The sequence below is a fragment of the Globicephala melas genome, chromosome 6 (assembly GCF_963455315.2).
Source record: "Globicephala melas chromosome 6, mGloMel1.2, whole genome shotgun sequence".
Taxonomy (NCBI): Eukaryota; Metazoa; Chordata; class Mammalia; order Artiodactyla; family Delphinidae; genus Globicephala; species Globicephala melas.
The window spans coordinates 12,648,306-12,666,921 of NC_083319.1; the positions used below are offsets into that span (position 1 = coordinate 12,648,306).

Sequence of the window (18,616 nt, forward strand, 5' to 3'; positions counted from 1 at the left end):
TGCTAGGGGCTGGGGCTGGGGGACAAGGAGATGGGGAGTGAATTCTAGTGAGTACAGGTTTCTTTTAGGGGTGGTAAAAATGTTTCAGAATAAGATAGCAGTGATGGTTGCACAGCCTTGGGAATATACCAGAAATCACTGAATTGTACACCTTACAAGGGTAAATATATCTTAGTTTTTTAAAAAATGATGGACTAGAGAAAACAACTTTCAAAAATAAGTAAATCTCGGTAAATAAATCATTTATTCATTCAGAAATTATGATATGTGCCAAATACCAGGACAATTGGCATAGTTAATGAAAATGAAGTAGATATACTCCCTGCTTCTAAGAGTCTTCCAGTGCAGTTTGGGAGACAGACATAAACAGATATCATATAATATATTCTGAAAGGTACTGTAATGGAGTTGTGTTTCAAGTGTTATTAAAACACAAAAAATAACAATAATTCTACCTGGAGTTACTGTGGAAAATTTTTTAGAGGTAAGGTGATGACACCTGAGCCATTCCAAAAGTATGGCTAATTAGGAAGGAAGGGTCTTGTCAGTAGAGAAGGCAGCACAGGCAAAAGCATGTAGGTAAGAGGGCCTGCTGCAAAGGACAGCCTAGAATCCTAAATTCATCTAGAATCTAGCTGTCTGGCTAGAATGGGACTGAAAGTTAGCTTTTTCCTTAAGTCTGGATTTTTGGGATAGCTTGCATGATTTCATAAGGCTATGAACCTTGTCATGGATTTTGGTACCTTTTTCCTGCAAAGTCTGAGAATTTGTCATTTCAAAGTACTTATCTGAATTTTGTGGTATATAACATTCTGCTATGGAGGACCAGATAATCTATGTAAAGCACTTAGAATAGTTTCTGGAATGTGCTCATTAATTGATTAGTGTTACTTATTATTGTTAAGAGGAAATCCTAATCATTTTCCTTGTTGCCTTTATTGAACTTCAAAATATAAGCACAGCACTAAAATATCTTTAAACTCTAAGCCATTTGTACTTACTACTATTATCCACAGTTTCTTATTTTCTGCGTTTTAATACACAATTACACATAGAAGTAAACATCTGCTAGACTAATCTCTGCTAGACTTAAAGGCAGCCCATACTCCTTGTTATTTATACTCTTGCTTTAAAAGAGCTTCTCTAGTTTGAGAAAAACCCTCTAATCTAGTTGAGATGCAATGTATTGAATTCCTGCATCATTAACAAGATCTTTTTCTTGCGTCACCACATATCTCAGCTCTGCCAAAGTTTGACTTCTTCAGAGGGCCTAAGAAGCCATGGTGAGATCCTCTGGAGCTGATCGCCTGGTGAATCAACAAAGAAAATCCTTTGTGTTTTTAAAAAAAAAAAAAAAAAAGCTTGTGTGTTTTGCATCAATTTAATGAGTAACCATTTCGTTGGCATTCTGTTCATCTAGCAGATATTTACTGAGTACCTACTACGTGGCAGGAACTTTTCCATTTGTCCAACAAATATTTACTGAGTGCCTCCTGTGTGCCAGAAACTGTTTTAGATCCTGGGCATGTAGCAGTTAACAAAATGGACAAAAATGGCCTTTCTTCAATAAGTTTACATTTCAGCTAATCTAATGCTTAATATTTAGAGCAGTCCTTCCCTTTACATATCTGTCTTATTTGTGTCAAAAAATTCTACTGGTAAACTATATTGTTTCTGTTGAGAAGTTATTGAACAGGATTTTTTTTAAACTTCCAGTAGGAAAAATCTTTGTTTAAAGTATGAGTAAAAAGGGACTAGTGGGTCACATTGTGCCTGGGATTTGTTTGCAGTTTTTTGTTTTGTTTTTCACCCTCACCAAAATATGAGATCTGTTACTATAATCTTGTGAATTAACAGTGTAAGGTGGTAAGGAAATTCATGGCCTTATTTGTCACTGTGGAAATACCTGAAGCATTTGCTGTTAGTGGTCACTATAATTTTATGAACCATTTCTACTGAGAAAGACTTTTAACAGTCATAGATAGTGATTTATCATTTGCCCTTGTTAAATTTTCTCTCCAGTAAAATTGGTTCTCCACCCAAGACTCCTGTAAGTAATATAGCGGCTACCTCAGCTGGGCCCACTAATGTTGGAACAGAGCTGAATTCTGTGCCTCCAAAATCCAGCCCATTTATAACTAGAGTACCAGTATATCCTCAGCATTCTGAAAACATTCAGTATTTTCAAGATCCAAGGACTCAGATACCCTTTGAAGTCCCACAGTACCCACAGACAGGTAAGTAATTTTAGACAATTCTAAGAAAAAAAGAAACTACAATATAACATTTGTTGTAATAAGTTAGTGAATCATTTATATCTATCTAGAAAATCTACATTAAAAAATTAATCCTTTGGACTATATGACCCCTAAGTTTTCTTCCTGTCCTAAGAATCTATGATTTTACATACCAGTAGTTTTAAGATTCTCATTCCTATGAATCAAATGTAGGGTCCATGGATGAGCTTTAGTAAGTTCTGTATGTCCTCTGAAATAAGTATACTAAATGTTTGGTTTATATATACTTTAAGTATAATTTTGGAAAGACAATGCACAGCTTATATAGATTATGAAAGAGGTCTTTAACCTCTGCTCCCCAAAAGGTTAAGAATCAATGATGTAACTAATTACTTAATCTAAAACCTGTGGCAATACATGGCCTAGAAGGAAATTTACCAGCCATCTGTTAATAGCTCATCAAGTGTTTTTAAGGAGCAGTTTAACAAATTATTGAACATTAATGATTTTCATATAGTGGTGTCTTGAAAGTGTGTAGTGTCTTCTAAACCAGGGGTAACTAAAGTAAAGTTCAAAGGTTATTTTATTTTCCAACATTAAAGGCTGCTTTAGACTTTAAACCATTACAAAATGTTAAATTTTACTAAGATTACATTAAATATTCCTCTTTCCAATTTTCAAGGATACTACCCACCACCTCCAACAGTACCAGCTGGTGTGGCTCCCTGTGTTCCTCGCTTTGTGAGGTCCAATAATGTTCCAGAGTCCTCCCTCCCACCTGCTTCCATGCCATATGCTGATCATTACAGTACATTTTCGCCTCGAGATCGAATGAATTCTTCTCCTTACCAACCTCCTCCTCCGCAGCCGTATGGACCAGTTCCTCCAGTACCTTCTGGAATGTATGCTCCTGTGTACGACAGCAGGCGCATCTGGCGCCCACCTATGTACCAACGAGATGACATTATTAGAAGCAATTCTTTACCTCCAATGGACGTGATGCACTCGTCTGTGTATCAGACGTCTTTGCGGGAAAGATATAACTCATTAGATGGGTATTATTCAGTGGCTTGTCAGCCACCAAGTGAGCCAAGGACAACTGTGCCTTTACCAAGGGTAAGTGATAATGGAAATAGGAATGCTGATATAGTGTAGTTGTTAAGACTCTAGAGTCTGGTGTTGGACCTTTCAGGTATATATCCTGGCTCCTCCACTTACTTATTGTGTGACTTATGGAATTTTACTTGACTTCTCTATATCAGTTTTTTCGTATTTGATGGAAATCATAGTAGTACCTACCTCATAAAGCTGTTGTGAGGATTAAATCAGAAAAAGCAAAGCTCTTAGAACTGGACCTGATGCATATTCATGCTCAATAAATGTTATGTTTGGATACAAAACTGATGAGAAGGTAAAAAGAAATCTTCAAAATACAAAGATAGGGCCTATTTTTAGTATCCCCACGTATATACATATGATTTTCCTAAACCAGAGAAGTGAGCGCTCAGATTTTACTTTTGACATTTGACTAAATATTAACCCTTTCGTTTAAGTGTATGGAGAATAGGCTAGGGTGACTTCCCTACTGTATTTTTTTTTTTGTCCCAACAATATAATAAATGTTCACATTATTTCCACAGAGCATAGTTAAATTTATTTACCACTCCCTAGATGATTAAGATTGTTTCTTTTATCCCCCCTTAGGAACCTTGTGGTCATTTGAAGACCAGTTGCGAGGAGCAGATAAGAAGAAAGCCAGAGCAGTGGGCACAGTACCACACTCAGAAAGCACCTCTTGTCTCTTCAACTCTTCCTGTGGCAACACAGTCACCAACACCACCTTCTCCTCTATTCAGTGTAGACTTCCGCACTGATGTAAGAAAGGTTTTAATTACTTGATGTTGCAGGGATAGGTCAGACAACTGACTTCAGAGCACTCGTTCAAGCCAGAGCTAGCTATGTTGGATATTTTGCATTGGTTTGGTGGCAGTTGAGTTTAATTCAATAAGCACTGAGTATGTAAGCACTATGGCTAGGCATTGTGATACTCTGAAGGCCACTAAATCACAGTCCTTTTTCCACCAAGAATTCAGAAATCTTTCCAGCAGTATAGTTCTCATTATTTTTATGGCTTTTATTAATAATAAGATTTATATCCACCATTTATTGAGCACCTACTTGTGCCAGGCACTGTATTAAGCAGTTATTTTATTTAATTCTTACAGAATCCTTAGGGGGCAGGTATTACCCATATTTTGCATGTTAGGAATCCTACTCAGAGAAGTTAAGTAATTTGCCCAAGTAGTAAATTCAACCACCCTGTAAGTAGCTTGGATTTGAATTCTGATCTATCTGAGGCATTTCTTCCCTACTTCACAAGAGGTGCAGAAATGCCTACTGTATTATTTATGGTGTTTTAAATCACTGTTAATTATTGTTATCATTTCAAAACAAGTTTTTGTACCAGGATTATTTTAATGTACGCTGTTTTCAGTACTGTTATATTTAGAGCAAACCATTAATTTTTTTTTTTGATTCATCTGGTTTATTTCCTATCCCTAGAGATACTAAAATAAAATTTTTTCTAGTCTTTTCATTAGGAAAAATTTCAAACATATGCGAAAGTAGAGAGAATAGTAATAAACTCCATGTACCCATTACCCACAATTATCAACTCAGCCCATCTTCTTTCATTTGTACCCCCTCTTCCTACTGGATTATTTTGAAGTAATCCTAGACATCGTATTTTTCCATCCATAAATATTGAATTTTTAAAGTAGATCCAAATTTATCTCATCAAACTTGTACTTCTTCAAAGCAGCTAACCATCTTGACAAGAGTGATAGAATTGCCACTTGCTTAATATAAAAATGTATTTGTATTTATCTGTGTATGTGTATGTGTGTGTTTTCTTTTGCTTTTTTTCATTTTTTAGAGCACTTTGTACCATGTTAGGGGCATGCTATAAATTGTTGATTGGTCTGTATAGTATCAGTCAGGGGTTCCTTATGAGTTCTTAAAGGACAAAGTAAAAAAGAGAAGGCATTCTCTTTTCTATTAATATGTAATATAAATACAAATAATATAAATACTATTTGTTACTTATTACAGTTTTTTATATTAGTTATTGAATGTTTAATTCTTCACTATAAAGTGCTGTGAATTCTATAATAGTTAATTTATATTAGTTACAAGTTTGTAAATTTAAATTTCTTACCAATTGCCTGTGCCTTTTTTTTTTTTTTTTCTTTTTTTAATCAGTTCTCTGAAAGTGTGAGTGGCACAAAATTTGAAGAAGATCATCTTTCCCATTATTCCCCCTGGTCTTGTGGCACCATAGGTTCCTGTATAAATGCTATCGATTCAGAGCCCAGAGATGTAATTGCTAATTCAAATGCTGTGTTAATGGTATGATTTGGGGGGCAAGGGTTGTCGTGCATGTTGACTCAAGTTTTAGAATGATTGAATGCTTTCATCTTCATATCGTTGGTATGTTACTCATCTGTAAGCAGCAGAGTTACATTTAGGTAAGCCTGAAATAAATTGCACTTAATGTTTAAATTATTTGGGCATAGTTGAGTGTTTTAAAGTAGATGTTGGGTTATCATTGAGATATACAGCTAATGTTAAATTTACCAGAAAACTTAATTTAATGTCTTTTGAAAGCATGTACTTGTATTATTAGCTGAAGTAACTGCCAACAATCTTTTTATTGATTTTCTTTTATTTATGCAGGACCTGGACAGTGGAGATGTTAAGAGAAGAGTGCATTTATTTGAAACTCAGAGAAGGACAAAAGAAGAAGATCCAATAATTCCTTTTAGTGATGGACCTATCATCTCAAAATGGGGTGCAATTTCTAGATCTTCCCGTACAGGTTACCATACCACGGATCCTGTCCAGGCCACTGCTTCCCAAGGAAGTGCGACTAAACCTATCAGCGTATCAGGTGATCCACTTAACTAATACTTCACCTGATATGTTCTAGCACTGTGCTTTTTAATCCTCACTCTGTTAGATACAGAACATTTCTCTCCGTTTAACAGCCACAGTAAACTCAGAATTAAATGGCTTAGCCAGGAGAACATGGCTAGTTGGATAAAATATGGATTTTTTGGAAAAGTATACATTCACACCTATATTTGATTTTTCACTTTTCTGATCATTGTTTCTTTCTACGTTTCTATAGATTATGTCCCTTATGTCAATGCTGTTGATTCAAGATGGAGTTCATATGGTAATGAAGCTACGTCATCAGCACATTATATTGAACGGTAACGTTATGCTTAATTCTTTGGGATTCTCTATTCTCAGAGTACAGATCCTACTCCCAGTTATTCATGAGCTGTGCTTTGCTAGTTTTAGCTATATAACAAATTTCTGGAAAAAATTTTACATTTGGAATAATGACTGAATCTTTCAGGGTTGATCTGTTATGTAAAACATATATATAGGACTTCCCTGGTGGCGCAGTGGTTAAGAATCTTCCTGCCAGTGCAGGGGACACGGGTTTGAGCCCTGGTCTGGGAAGATCCCACATGCCGCGGAGCAACTAAGCCTGCGTGCCACAACTACTGAAGCCCACCTGCCTAGAGCCCATGCTCCGCAACAAGAGAAGCCACCACAATGAGAAGCCCGCGCACTGCAACAAAGAGTAGCCCCCGCTCACCACAACTAGAGAAAGCCTGCGCGCAGCAATGAAGGCCCAACGCAACCAAAAATAAATAAATTTAAAAAAAAAAAATATATATATATATATATATAATATATAGTCGTTATATAGTCATTACTGCTTTAGTTGCTTCATTTATTTCACTTTTATAACAGTGAACATATTTTTCTTTAAAGGGACAGATTCATTGTTACTGATTTATCTGGTCATAGAAAGCATTCCAGTACTGGAGACCTTTTGAGCATTGAACTTCAGCAGGTAGGCTCTGTGTCACTCAGCTTTGAATTTTTTAAAAAATAGAATGACATTTAAAGTTATGGATGGAAGCTGACTTTACTTTTTTTTCCCTCTAGGCCAAGAGTAACTCGTTGCTTCTTCAGAGGGAGGCCAATGCTCTGGCCATGCAACAGAAGTGGAATTCCCTGGACGAAGGCCGTCACCTTACCTTAAATCTTCTAAGCAAGGAAATTGAACTGAGAAATGGAGAGGTAAGGAAACTGAACCTCTCAGCTTCATGCCCAATATATTTGCTGTTTGCTGCTGTTGCATGTTATTTTATGCCATTACTTAGTGCAAAATTTGGCTTTTTCTGGTGGATGATTGCTTTTAAAACTTAAGGGTAGAAATAAAATTGTAGTCCCAGATTTCTTTTTTTAGATCAATCATTGGGACTCCCATTTTAATTTAAAAGGGAAGCCCCAGTTTCCACAGATATGAAATCACCATTTTTCTTAATTACAGAATGATTATACAGAAGATGCAGCTGATACTAAGCCTGATAGGGATATAGAGTTAGAGCTTTCAGCACTTGATACTGATGAACCTGATGGACAAGGTGAACAGATTGAAGTAAGTACTGCAGTCACACATCTAGGAGGCTTTACTCCATTGGGAATTAAAGTACAGAATACTTTCATACTGAAGGATTAACATTTTATTTTCATAGGAGATCCTGGACATACAGCTTGGTATCAGTTCTCAAAATGATCAGTTACTGAATGGAACAGCAGTAGAAAATGGGCATCCAGTCCAACAACACCAAAAGGAGCCCCTGGAGCAGAAGAGACAGAGTTTAGATGAAGACCGTGTGATTCTGTGAGTGTTAGACATAAAATTCATAACCAGTGGGCATAGGGCATGAAGAAAAAGAAATAGATGCATTGTTAAATTCATTTTTGGTTTTATCCTATGAGGGGAAGACCTTACGTAATAAGGCAATGATTTGGTCAGTCTGGATTTTTCGGAGAGGAGAACTAAGTTTTAACTAACCAAGTGGTCCATTTTAGTAGCCTAAAACTTGCTTTTTGTTGGGATAAAAGTTTATTTTTTTGCTGTAGCATCAGGTTATACTTCCTCTAACTGATAGCCAAACATCAAGACTACAAAATGGAGAACTAAAACCTAAATGAAGGGTTTCCCTTTTTAAAAATCTTGCTAAGATATTTTTGGCCTTTAATATATAATTACTGCCAAAAATATGGGCTAATCTTGAACTTGATAGTTTGTTGGCCTTGAATTAACCAGTGTTCTAATTTTTTATTATAATTTTTGGAAAATGGGACTTTTTTAGTGACCTCCGATACTTTTTAGTGAAAAACACATGCCTTTGCTAGGGGCTCTTCAAGTGTGTTACAACTTTTATTCAGCATGTATGGTTACTCTTAAAAGTTTTCACTTAAAGCTAATTTGTTTTCAATGTCATTTATTCTCTCCCAGGGAGGAGCAAAAAACAATTCTGCCGGTAACTTCTTGCTTTAGTCAGCCACTCCCAGTGGCCATTAGCAATGCGAGTTGCCTCCCTCTTGCCACATCTGTCAGTGTTGGCAACCTCATTCTGAAAACTCATGTTATGTCTGAAGATAAAAACGACTTTTTGAAACCTGTTGCAAATGGGAAGATGGTTAACAGCTGAAAAGAGGTTCATCTTTCAAATCTGTGACCATACCATGGAAGCATTTACACTAGCTTTTTATATATATAATATATATTATATAATGTATATTTTTTTTAAAAAAAAGATATTACTGGGGGCATCCATTTCCTGTGGACTCTTTGATACTTCAAGCCCTCTTGCATTAGCATTATGAAAAAAAAGAAAATTTACTTTACTAGGGTAACACGTTCACTTTCCAGAAGTGATTGGAATTTGGACATTTAACTTAAGCTTCAAGCAGCTTTTTATGAGTTTGTAGCAATCCGGTGCAGTAACTGAGCCATTTCCTATTTTAAATGGCTTCTATAGAAAATTAACAACTCAGTTATTAAACTAGCAGGATCCTACAATGATACATCTAGTGAAAGTAGACTTAATTAACTTATTTATTTCTATTTTATGTTTCACTGAGAGAAATTTCCATCTCATTCCAGCTGCTTTATTTATCTTTTTCATGGGACTTTGCATGGATTTTTTTTTCTTTTCTTTTTTTTTTTTTTAAATTTTGAAGAGTGGAGTTAGATGTTCTTACCATAGAATTTTACAGGGTTATATACTAGCTTTCTTTACTGCATTATATGTAGGAGTGTGGTGCAGTGCTTTTATCTGTAGCATTTAAATTTTTTTCAATTTTCCATTTTTCAAAAATAGTTTCTGCTTTGTTAATATTTATACACAGGCTACTTGTTGAAGTAAGTAATTAAATATATAACCAAGTGCCTAAGTCTTTCAGCTGATGTACTAGATATTAAATTCTCCTAAGTTATGCAGAATCGTTTTTACAATTTTGATAAATTATGCACTAATGTAATGGCAGTTTTTTAAAATGCAGATTTAAGCCTGTACATTATGAATCTGATGACTTGGCAAAAGAATCAGGTGCTTTCAGCTTTCTTGAGAAAACCCTGTATGTAGTGTTTGCACTGACTAACAAGATGGTATTGCTGGGTTTTTAATTTAAACTAATTAATTTGGATGTTCATTGCATTATCTTGGTTAAATATTGTTTATTGTTACTTCATGTTGGGGTTTAATTTTCCTTGTTTTTCTGACTGTTAGGTTGATAAGACTATGAACCATGTAATAATAGAACATTGGCTAACCTTTATTCATACTTAAAAACATGAATAATTTCTGCCCTGCTAAAATGTGACTGAAAAGTGTTTTGACTTGGCATCTGAAAGTATGCAGTATGTTCAACCAGCCAGGCTCCAGATTTGTGGGAGGTATTTTATTGAAACCTAAATTTCAGTCAACATTTGAAAACAAAAGCTGGGCATTCCTTCTGGGTGATCTTACCTGTAGTTTGTGTCTTTGTTTTTCCCCCCATTTCTTTAAGATTAGTTTGACTTTTACTATTATTTTTAATTAACTTCTGTGAAGTTGTTTACTCTGAAAATTGTACTGGAATATTTTAAGCCAAGCTGATCTTTCACCAGGTGTACTGTATGTAAGGGCTTTTCCTGCTAGCAAGATGCTTAAACAGGATCATGTTATTGGTCGTCTGAGCTATTTAGTTGTTTTACAAAACCACAGCATTGTATCAGATAAGATTTTGATAAAAAGTTTTGTGCACATTTCCAGGGGCGGGAGGGTTGACATTTCCCTGAAATTTCTTGATCAGAATGAGTAAATAACTGGTGTTTGATACCTGTCTTAATGAACATGCTCATAAGGTGACTGATAAGTTGTAAATATACCTGAGAAACAAAGGGGTAGTTTTGATATTCTGGTGTCAGTATGGAAGATCTTACACATTTATTTAATACTCAAATGTATGAAGATGTTTGTTTGTAGCATAACAGCACAGTAGCCTTGACTTAGTTTCCTTGGTTAGTACTGTACCTTTTTGCCATGGCCAGTGCCCCCATCCCTACAAGGACATTTTATTTATTTCACTCTGTAACCTGAAATGAATAGGAACAAGAGTTTTAAACCATGTTACATTAACTTATTTCCGACATTATAAATTAGCCTAGGATATTACAGGAACGTGATTGTTATATAATTTATATCAGAACCTTTCTATAAATATGCGCTTATTACATTTGAAATGCTTCCAATGTACTTTATTTGCTGTTTGTATTTCCAAAAGGATATGCAAACCAGTATGTCTATTTCATGGATATTTAAATAGTGAGATCTTCCATGTTGAAGGTAATGTATTTTTTTTTAAGATTTTAAAATTGCTATTTTGTTACAAAATAGAGACCTATTAACAGTTTGAGAGCTCCTTATGTGCCCTCAGGGAAAGAACCCTCTGTGCAACAGAACTACGCAAAACATCTTCAGCACGTTCTGAGGGTGAATATATACTACATAAATTGATCTTGTGTATTTAACCTTATCTTTTTAATTTTAAAATTGAAGTTTTGAAACTTGGTTGTGCTCTGCTGGAGGGGGTTGGGATAAACTGCTTAGGTGTTTGCCTACTTGTCCAGTGAAATTACATTTGCATCAGTGTATGTATATACCTGCCAACTTATTGGTATGTCTCAGAACATTTATATTAAAATAATGCTTGTCTTGCAGCAGGTGATCCCATAAAACAGTAACTCCCTGTTCTTAAAAACTTACTCTCTTCCTCACTAACAACATAGGAATTGTTTCTATGTTGGGATTTTTCGGTATTGCATCCTTTATGTAGTAATCATCTTCTCTTTCTTATGGTGTGTTGGATGTGAAACAAAGACATTGGTTCTCTGCCATTTGAGAAGGAAGAGCAGTTTATCTGATCCTTCTTATGAAAGGTACCTAATGATATCATAGAGGAAAAAATTACAAATCGGACCTAGAATGTGACTTTTTAAAATAGGGGGCATTCCCTGTCATTTGACCGTTTACCAACATGTTGTGATGCACATATTTTTGAAATCAAAGGATATAAAGCAATAGGAGAGGAAGTTTGTAATGTTGTCAACTAAACTGCATATGTGGTGTATGGTCTCATAAGGAAAAAGTAATCCGAGGTCTGGGAAGTGGGAAAATGGTGAGGTTTTGGTTTTGTTCTGACTTCTTGTGTTTTTAAAAATTTCTAGTCCCATTCTGAAGACCATGTGCCTCATTCAGATACTGTGATGTAGCATCAGTAGTTCTTTCTTTGTGGTCTCATTTCATCTTAGGAATCCTGGGAAAGTTACTTAAGTATGTCATCTAGTTGGTAACTGAACAAAGCAGATTCCTTTGCCTTTCCTGCCATGACTTACTTTCAATACCATCTAGTAAACCAGCGTCATGCATGAAAGTTGTGCATCGTAATTTTCAAGAGAAGGTACTTCAATGGGTCAGTGGCACTGATGTTTTTCCTAGTAACTGTTGACTCTCACAAGAGGATAGTAAAAGAAACCTATACTAGAACTGAAATTTTCCATTTGTATGGATCTGGTCACTTTCACTCAAGTTTCAAGTTGATTCTAAGTTTATAAAGCACATCCCAGTTTTATATGCTGCCTTGAGAAAATTACCAGATGCACAGTGATTTGTAGGAATTAAAAATGGGATCATTTAAACATTTGAAAACATTGTTTTAAAAACCATCTAGCTTGCTTTTGCATTTTAGATGTTAAAGCCCATGTTATCTTGTTAACAGGGGTGGCGTTTGTAATGATCAGATTCAGCATGTGATTTCAACTTTGAATATTTCTTCCCTAGCTTCTAGAGTCATTTTCTGAGCAGACTGTCACCAGTATTGGTGACTAATCATTATTCAAGGGGAAAGTTGCATTGCAACTATGTATTAGTTTCCTGGAAGAACTTTCCCTGTGTTTTAGTGAATGAAGAGTGTTAATGGGATCACTTACTGTAACTCCTTCTACATAAGAACCCCTTCTGCAAGCAGAACACAAATGAACATGCTCAAGGAGTATCTCATTTTCTGGGTAAATTGAATAAATTTGCTAGTTACTCCTTTATAGTAGTGGTTTCTTTGTATCCCTTTGCTGGCAAGGGAATACAAGGAGTCAAGGCCACCAATCAGAACACCCCACATTTGAGTGGAGTCCTGTTTTTACTCCAAGAGCAGTTATTCCCCCAAGTCTGAAATTGGCAGTTTTTTTTTTCTTTTTTTAAATAAAAAAATTTAAATATCCTTAAACCAGTGGAACACAGACACTGGCTGCACTTAGTACTGCCACAAGCCAAGGTCATTTGCATATATTCCATCAATCTGTCAAGAATTAGGCCTCACTTTATAACCCAAGGCATGGAAGTGCATGCATTCTCTTAGCTGGGCAAACAATTATACTGTAGTTGTGATACAACACATGTGGCTTTTATTTGTACTGCACATATCCACTGTACAGCCACTTGGGAGTATCGTGGTTAGCTTGCAGCAACTGCTGTCTGCATTTATACTGTTTATTGCATATTCTTTTCCCTGGAAGTGAAAGAGAAATGTTTTTCTTGTTGCATTGATTACATTTTATAAATTTGCTTAGCTGGAAAGTTTGGGAAAAGAGGCCTGTTTGTCAATTGTACAACCGATTGTGAAGCTCTAGTGTGAATATTTTTACGTCTGTATTAGACATTTTCTTTGCAAATCTATTGTTCGATTGAAATGTAAATGAAATTAAAGATGGTGTACACCCATCATGTAAAAAGCAGGCACCATCTCTAAGATGGATTTAATGCTCATTTTTAAGGCATATACTCAGCTTCTATTTAAAACTATAATTTAAAATAATTCTGTACAATGAAATGGGGAATATATATGGGAATAAATTCTATTCCATTTATTTCAATTTGAATTTCCAAATTGTAATGTTTCCCTTTGTGCTATAGGAATAGGATTAAATGGGGGAAGGCTAGGATTCATAAGGCCTGTATATGGGGGGAGGGCAGAGATGGAACAATGAGGGTTGTGATGATAGTGAATAGCAAAGAGTGAATTCTGTGTGTTTTTGCTGTAGCACTGAAGTGAAGAGATATTAGCTTTGGCTGTTCACAGAATAGAGCATCATGATTTTCAGTGTTTGAGAGAAAATTGATGGAAAAAGTTTGCAGTACTTGACATGTATTTGCATGCACAAAATAAAATTATTTGTCCACCTTAAAAGTTGTTTGTTTAGTGTCAATATTAAGTTTATAGTGCATTTTAGTTATCTTGACTTCCTTGGTAAATTTTTTGGTTTAACTAAGCTACCAGGTTACTCCTTAAGATTTAAACAATCACCTTGCCTCATGCATTCATCACTGGGAAGGATCTGAAAGAAATGAATAGGCCAGGGAGGTTGAAATAGTCCTCAATTCAATCAATCACTTTGTTCATTCAATATAGAGTACTTTCTGTATGGGAGATGAGGGTGTAGATAATACTAGCAGTTCACAGTCTAATGGAGAAAATAGGACAAATAGATAAATAACGAATATGAAGCAATATATTACAGAAGTATGAAGACTGTTCTGTGGAACCTCAGAATGTAACAGAAAATGGCCTGAGTGATTCTAGACACCATTTTCACTGGGCCTTGAGTAGTTTTACTCATTCACTCAACTGATGAATTTTAAGCCCCTGTCTGTGCTGGTCATTAGGGTTGAAGGTCAGTGAAACAACAAGCCCTCTCTCTAGAAGCTCTCAGGGTGAGAAATGGGAAAGACAAATCTGAATAACCAGCTCAGTGAGCTATGTTCTTGTATAAGGTATATGGAAACTCCAAAAGGGAAATTATGGAGTGGATGGTAGTGATAGTGAGCCAGAGGAACTGCTTCTTTGAGAAATGACCTCAAAGAAGGGCATTTCTTTGTAGGCTGAATAATATTTCACCAAGCAGAGCTAAGGGGAGAAAACACCTGAGAACCTACTGTAACTTCACAACAACCCACTCTGTATCCTAACAGCCCTTCATTATAAATATTATGATCCCTGTTTTGTATTTGAGATGTTAAGTAACTTGCCCAAGACCTTGTAACTAGAAAGTAAATAGAGTCAGATTTCTGATTCAAGTCTTATTCTACCTTCCAAAGATGGTGATGGTGATGGTGATGGTGATGGTTGGAACCTATTTTAGCCATAAGTATTACAGTGGAAGGAGTGTTTGAAGAATAGCTTAACTAACTCTTAACAGCACTTAATATGTTCCAGACACAGTTGTAAGTGCTGTAGGTATATTATCATCTAGAACCATTATTGTCACCATTTTACAGATGAGAAGACTGAGGCAGAGACCTTAGAGAATTTGTCCAAATTTGTCCAATTTGTCCTATTTACCTCATCTAGCTATGTGATCTGATCATTGAGATCAGATCACATAGCTAGATGAGGTAAATAGGGACCTTTATGAAGGACACTAAATACTAAAGAGACTGTTAGGGAGTCTTGGAAGTTAGATGATCTGATTGATTTGGGTTTTTAGAAGATCACTTTGGTAATAGTCTGAGGTGAAGCTGGAGATTGACCAGCAGGGAGACCAGGCCAACAATCTAGGTAAGAAGTGTTTAGGGCATGGCCAAAGAGAGGATGGAGGAAGACATGGATTTGAAAAGTAGGAGAGCGCAATTGACAGGATTTGTTGTAGAGGAAGCCTACCAGACATCTCCACATTATCATGGATTAAATTTGGCTTAGAATCCCAGACCTCGTTGCTGAAAACAGACCGATATTTGTGAAACGGGTGATCTTATATAAGCCCTGGCGTGATCACTGAGATCAGGAAGAAGAAGAGGAGGAACCATGGATAGTTGATCCAGGCAAAGGAGAGGAAACTTAACTGAAGGAAATGAAATCCCAGGAAGATTTTTATTTTCTTTATAATTGACACCTATTGGAGTAATGATCGTGCACTTTAACAAAGATTTTTTATAATTGAAAACTCAGTAATGCAGTGGTTCCAAACTTACCTGCACATGGCAATCACCTAGGGAGCTTTTAAAAAAATCCCAAAGCCCAGATCACACCCCAGACCAATTAAAACACACTCTCAGGAGGTGGGATCAAGGCATCAGTGCATTTGAAGCTCCCCAGGTGCTGCCAATGTGCAGAAAAGTTTGGGAACCACTGCCATAAAGAATGAAAATGGGTTTGGGTCCTGTCTTAGCCCAGGTGCATTCAATAACATCCATCATCAAATGTTCAGGCCTAGGTAGTTTAGAGAGACTCACTCAACAAATATACTTTTGAGAATCTACTTTGTACTGGGCATTAGAGATACAGTAGTGAATTAGTCCCTAACTTCATGAAACTTACATTGTAGTTCTAAGTACTGTGGGCAGTTTTAGATAGGGCAGTCTGCCGAACATCTTCATTTGGATCTCAAACATTTCAGACGTAACATGTCCAAATCTGAATCCGCAAAGTGTACCTCCAGTCTTCCCCGTTTCAGTTATTTCCCCCTTGACTACTCTTCCTAGTCCAGCAGCAAGTCCTGTCAGCTCTGCCTTCAAAATAAATATTAAGGGCTTCCCTGGTGGCGCAGTGGTCGAGAGTCTGCCTGCCGATGCAGGGGACACGGGTTCATGCCCCGGTCCAGGAGGATCCCATATGCTGCGGAGTGGCTAGGCGCGTGAGCCACGGCCGCTGAGCCTACGCGTCTGGAGCCTGTGCTCCGCAACGGGAGAGGCCACAGCAGTGAGAGGCCCACGTACCGCAAAAAAAAAAATTCAGAATTTTACCACTTCACCACTGAGGTCCAAGCCACAATTATCTTTCACCTGAACTGTGATGGCTTCCTGTTCTCCCTGCTGCTGCCCTTGCCTCCCTTCAGTTTATTCTCACCACAGCAGCTACAGAGATCCTCTTATAATGTCAGTTTGATCACTTCACTCTTATGCTCAAAACTCTCCAAATGCTTCTCATCTCACTCAGGGTGAAAGCCAAAGTCTTTTCTTTGATACTTTGTTCACTGTGCTCCAGCTGCACTGGCCACTGAGATCTTCACCAGGCCAGCCAGGCATGTTCCCATCATAGGGCCTTTACCCTTGCTGTTCTGTAAGGGTAGGAAGCTTCCCAACCCCTGTAAGAATCTTCATCACTAGATCTCTCACATTCTTCAGGTCTTCACTCAAAAGTCAACTCAGTGAAAATTAGATGCAGAGTAATGGGGGTGAAGGGTCTGGGGAGTGCTATTTAAAATAGATGTTTTAACCCAAGAGACTGGATGAGATCAACTGAAGTTGTTTTTGTTCTGTTTTGTTTTACTTTATATTCTGAAATAATTATAGATTCACAGGAATTTGCAAAAATAATACAGAGAGGACCCATGTACCCTCATACAGTTCCGCCAATGGTAGTATCTTACATTACTATAATATCAAAACCAGGAAATTGACATTAGTAACAATCTACAGAACTTACTCAGATTTCACTTGCTTTCATATGCATTCATTTGTGTGTGTGTGTGTAGTTCTATTCAGTTTTTATCACATGTAGATTTGTGGAACCACTACAACTCTCAAGATAACGGAACTGAAAAAAAAGATAGCAATTGTTCCATCACCTCAATGATCCCTTGTGCTACCCCTTTATATTCATGTCCATTCCCCTCCCTTACCCCCATTTTCCTATCCCTGGCCTCTAGCAACCACTGATTTCTTCTCCATCTCTGTAATTTTGTCATTATGTGAATGTTATATAAGTGAAATTATGCAGACTGTAACCTTTTGAGATCGGCTTTTTTTTATTCAGCATAATTCCCTTGAGATCCATCCAAATTGTTGCATGTATTAGTAGTTCATTCCTTTTTATTGCTGAGTAGTATACCATGGTATGGACATAGCACATGTTGTTTAAACATTCACCCATTGAAGAACATTTGGGTTGTTTAGATTTTTTGACTATTAACAAATAAAGCTGCTATGAACATTTGTGTACATGTCTTTGTGTGGACATTGTTTTTTGTTTCTGAAGTATTTTTTGAGCAGATAAATTAGTGTACTGGGTCAACCTCTGAAGGAAATGGATAAATTCAACTATATGGTCTTAACTTAAAAATGGACAAATTCCTTCAAAATACAATTTACCAAAACAGATACAGGATGAAAAGGAAAATTGGAATAACTCTTGTATTAGTTACCTATTATCACATAACAAAGTACCCTCAATTTAGCAGCTTAACGCAATAACATTGTTTCACAGTTTCTGTAGGTCAGGAATCTGCATGTGATGACTTAGAGGAGTCCTCTCCTCTGGGTCTCTCACAACCTAGGTGTTAGCTGGCTCTGTAGTCATCTCGTGGCTCTCCTGGTGAAGGGTGTGCTTCCAAGCTCACTCCCCTTATTATTGGCAGGATTCAGTTCCTCCTGAACTGTTGGAATGATGGCCTCAGGTTTTCATTGGCTGAAGGTTGCCCTAAGTTTTCTGCCACTTGACCCTCTCTGTAGGGCAGCTTACAATCAATATGCTAGCTTGGCTCATCCAAGCAGCAAGTAGGAAGAACCTGGGACCAAGCAGGGGGTGGGGTCCAGGTTGCATTCACGCCTGCACAAGAGAGAGGCAGCACGCAATAAAGTCACAATCTTTTATAGCCTAACCTTGGAAACAATATCCCATCGGTTTTGTCACTTAGAAGCAAGTCACTAGGTCCAGACCCCACTCGGACCGATAGAGCTCCCAAAGACCCCTGCCTGGTATTCATGTCCTGGCATAAGCCTCTCACCTGAGTGTGGACTGGACCTAGTGACTTCTTTATCCCCCATCAGGCGATAAAAACCATAGAGGGAATGTTTGACACAAAAGAATTATTAAAATTTAGTAGATGAGCGACTGTAAGATTAAAGGAAATCCCATATGGTATCCTATGGCTTAGGGAGACTTGGAAAGGGGCCTCTTATCAAGACTGGGGT

The 18,616-nt window shown here is 36.9% G+C and overlaps 1 protein-coding gene across 4 annotated transcripts in view; it reads left to right on the plus strand.

Moving 5' to 3' along the window:
* Positions 1-18,616, plus strand: part of RC3H2 (ring finger and CCCH-type domains 2) — a 58,450-nt gene that overhangs the window by 37,327 nt on the left and 2,507 nt on the right. Inside the window, exons 11-21 of one of the 4 annotated variants that reach the window (XM_030858741.2) lie at positions 2,023-2,237; positions 2,920-3,353; positions 3,942-4,112; positions 5,499-5,645; positions 5,973-6,186; positions 6,427-6,511; positions 7,086-7,167; positions 7,263-7,397; positions 7,651-7,758; positions 7,856-8,004; positions 8,626-13,895. In XM_030858741.2, coding sequence (XP_030714601.1) covers positions 2,023-2,237; positions 2,920-3,353; positions 3,942-4,112; positions 5,499-5,645; positions 5,973-6,186; positions 6,427-6,511; positions 7,086-7,167; positions 7,263-7,397; positions 7,651-7,758; positions 7,856-8,004; positions 8,626-8,821 — 1,936 coding nt within the window. In that variant the 3' untranslated portion in view covers positions 8,822-13,895. Of the gene's footprint in view, positions 1-2,022; positions 2,238-2,919; positions 3,354-3,941; positions 4,113-5,498; positions 5,646-5,972; positions 6,187-6,426; positions 6,512-7,085; positions 7,168-7,262; positions 7,398-7,650; positions 7,759-7,855; positions 8,005-8,625; positions 13,896-18,616 lie in introns of those variants that run through there. The other 3 variants (XM_060300470.1, XM_030858744.2, XM_060300472.1) reach the window with 3 other exon arrangements.